The 2,135-nt window shown below is 43.6% G+C and overlaps 1 protein-coding gene across 1 annotated transcript in view; it reads left to right on the top strand.

Annotated features, from left to right (window-relative positions):
- Positions 1-1,027: 1,027 nt before the first annotated feature.
- GUCA1B (guanylate cyclase activator 1B (retina)) overlaps positions 1,028-2,135 on the top strand; it is a 5,304-nt gene continuing 4,196 nt past the window's right edge. Inside the window, exon 1 of the mRNA XM_010148585.1 lies at positions 1,028-1,231. Within this exon, the coding sequence (XP_010146887.1) occupies positions 1,028-1,231 (204 nt within the window). The remainder of the gene's footprint in view (positions 1,232-2,135) is intronic.

Below are 2,135 nucleotides of genomic sequence, written 5' to 3'. Positions count from 1 at the left end.
GGCTCTAGTAAGAAGAGGAAAGAGCAGTTGGTTGGTTGTAGAGGTGGAGGGCAGTGGCAGCTATCAGGTTGTGGTTAGCAGCTGCAGTGCAGAAAGAGTTTGGGGTAGAGCTGTGTGTTGGATCTGTAACAGAAATGGCAAGTGATGCTTGGTGGTAAGGGCAGGCAGGAGTCTTTTACTAGATAAAGATGCAAAAGGGATAAGGCAGACAAGGAGAAGTCAATGTTCTGAGAAATAGAGGGTTAATTTTTTTTTTAACTGAGAAGTTCCAGGACAGAATTGTGAAAGTGAGAGCAATACATGTTTGTGTCTGTGTTTGCTACTTCCCAATTACTTTGCATAGGGGGAAGCCTAGAGGCATTGAGTTAACTTCATGCACTGGCATGGGTTTTATGTGAGTGATATTAGTTGTATGTGCTTATTTTAGCAGGATTTGTCCTCTAATTGTTGTTTTCTACTATGTCCTATTTCACTGACACGGTGAGTATCCCTCTAAGCAGGCAACATATGCCAGTATTGAAAAACTAACATCAGGGAAGCTCACTTACAATCCCTTTTTTCCTGTAAATGCTACAGTAAAGTGAATGGGGTTGTGTGTAAGGGGAACCTCACCTCCCAAATTCTGACTTGAGGGTATTAATGTGCAGAAGGACCCTGCGCATCTGGAGTCTGCTTCTAAATAGGGCACAGCTCAGAACAAGTGAAGGTCACTGTGACTCATAGATGGGAATCTCCTAATGATCTTAGTTATTTTTATACGTGCCTGATACCACGTTATGCTGCCCTAATGCAGAGAAGCAACCCTACAATCACCGAGTGAGCACACAAAACCGTGGCGGTGAAAACTGAAGGAGAGAAAGAGGAAGAAGAAAGTAAAACACCAAAGAAGGTGAAATAGCAAGGCAGAATATTAACATCAAATCAGGGCACAAGACTGTGAGAAGAAAAAGCCACCATAACCAAAGGACTTTGGCAGGATTTTCCTTTTCTTCCTTTCCCTTTTTCTGCTCTTGCTTTACAGAGCAAAATGGGACAGCAGTTCACCAACGCTGAAGGGGAGCAAGCAGAGATTGATGTCGCCGAATTGCAGGAATGGTATAAGAAATTTGTGGTTGAATGTCCCAGTGGGACCCTCTTCATGCACGAATTCAAGCGGTTCTTCGGGGTCCAGGACAACCATGAAGCAGCGGAGTATATTGAAAACATGTTCCGAGCTTTCGATAAGAATGGGGTAAGTGGTGAGGAGTTTTTACAATTTGTTTAGTAATTTGTGCCTCTTCCTTCTCTAATTTGGAGATGTACTGGTGCAGTTCCCACTGTTGTTACTATGCCTCATGAGACTAAGGCAGTGGCGAGGGACCCACTGGGGCAGGAGAAGAGCATGCACACTGCTCTCTATGGGCTGCTATGGATTTAGCCTCTTGTAAATCTGTAAGCAAATTAAGGACAGAATGTCCCCTCAAGGGACTGCGGATGGATTAAAAGGTTGAAATTTAGGCAGTCACGTTTTGAGACAGTATTGTTGAAAGATCCTCAAATAGCAAAGGTTTCTATGTGGAAAAAAATTGTTTTGATAGAGGAAGAATTACAGCTAAGCCTTACTCAGGATCGCTATACATTGGAGTAGGTGTGTATACGCAGTATAAACAGGTGGAATCTAACAAAATATTGATTTTAGCTGCTCAAAAGCTAAGGAATGCTGAGCAATTCAGCCATTCTGGTTTTGATTCCCTTTGTATTTGTCATCAGACACCTGGGAAAAGCAGGTTTTCTGGTTTAGTAGCAGTTCATGCATACCCGTGTATTGGTGTGAAAGACAGCACAATACTAGCCTCTGCTATTTCAGATACTCAAAAGAAATGTAATATGGTTGCCTTTCTCATCTTGAAATGGGTAAGCAGTGCTTGCTGAGCTGTTTAATCCTTGTTTTCCTGGAGGTCTTGATCACATCTGAAGTATGGGGTGTTTTGTTGCTGTGTATCAACACAGGAAAAGGAGACAAGTCTGTCATCTCAGATACAGAATCCCAGGCTGGTTTGGGCTGGAAAGGACCTTAAAGCCCACCCAGTCCCACCCCCTGCCATGGGCAGGGACACCTTCCACTAGACCAGGTTGCTCAAAGCCTCATCCAGCCT

This window comes from Eurypyga helias, unplaced genomic scaffold, assembly GCF_000690775.1.
Source record: "Eurypyga helias isolate BGI_N326 unplaced genomic scaffold, ASM69077v1 scaffold22103, whole genome shotgun sequence".
Classification (NCBI taxonomy): Eukaryota; Metazoa; Chordata; class Aves; order Eurypygiformes; family Eurypygidae; genus Eurypyga; species Eurypyga helias.
The sequence above is the reverse complement of the archived record's forward strand: the minus strand, read 5'-3'. Positions and strand labels throughout refer to the sequence as shown.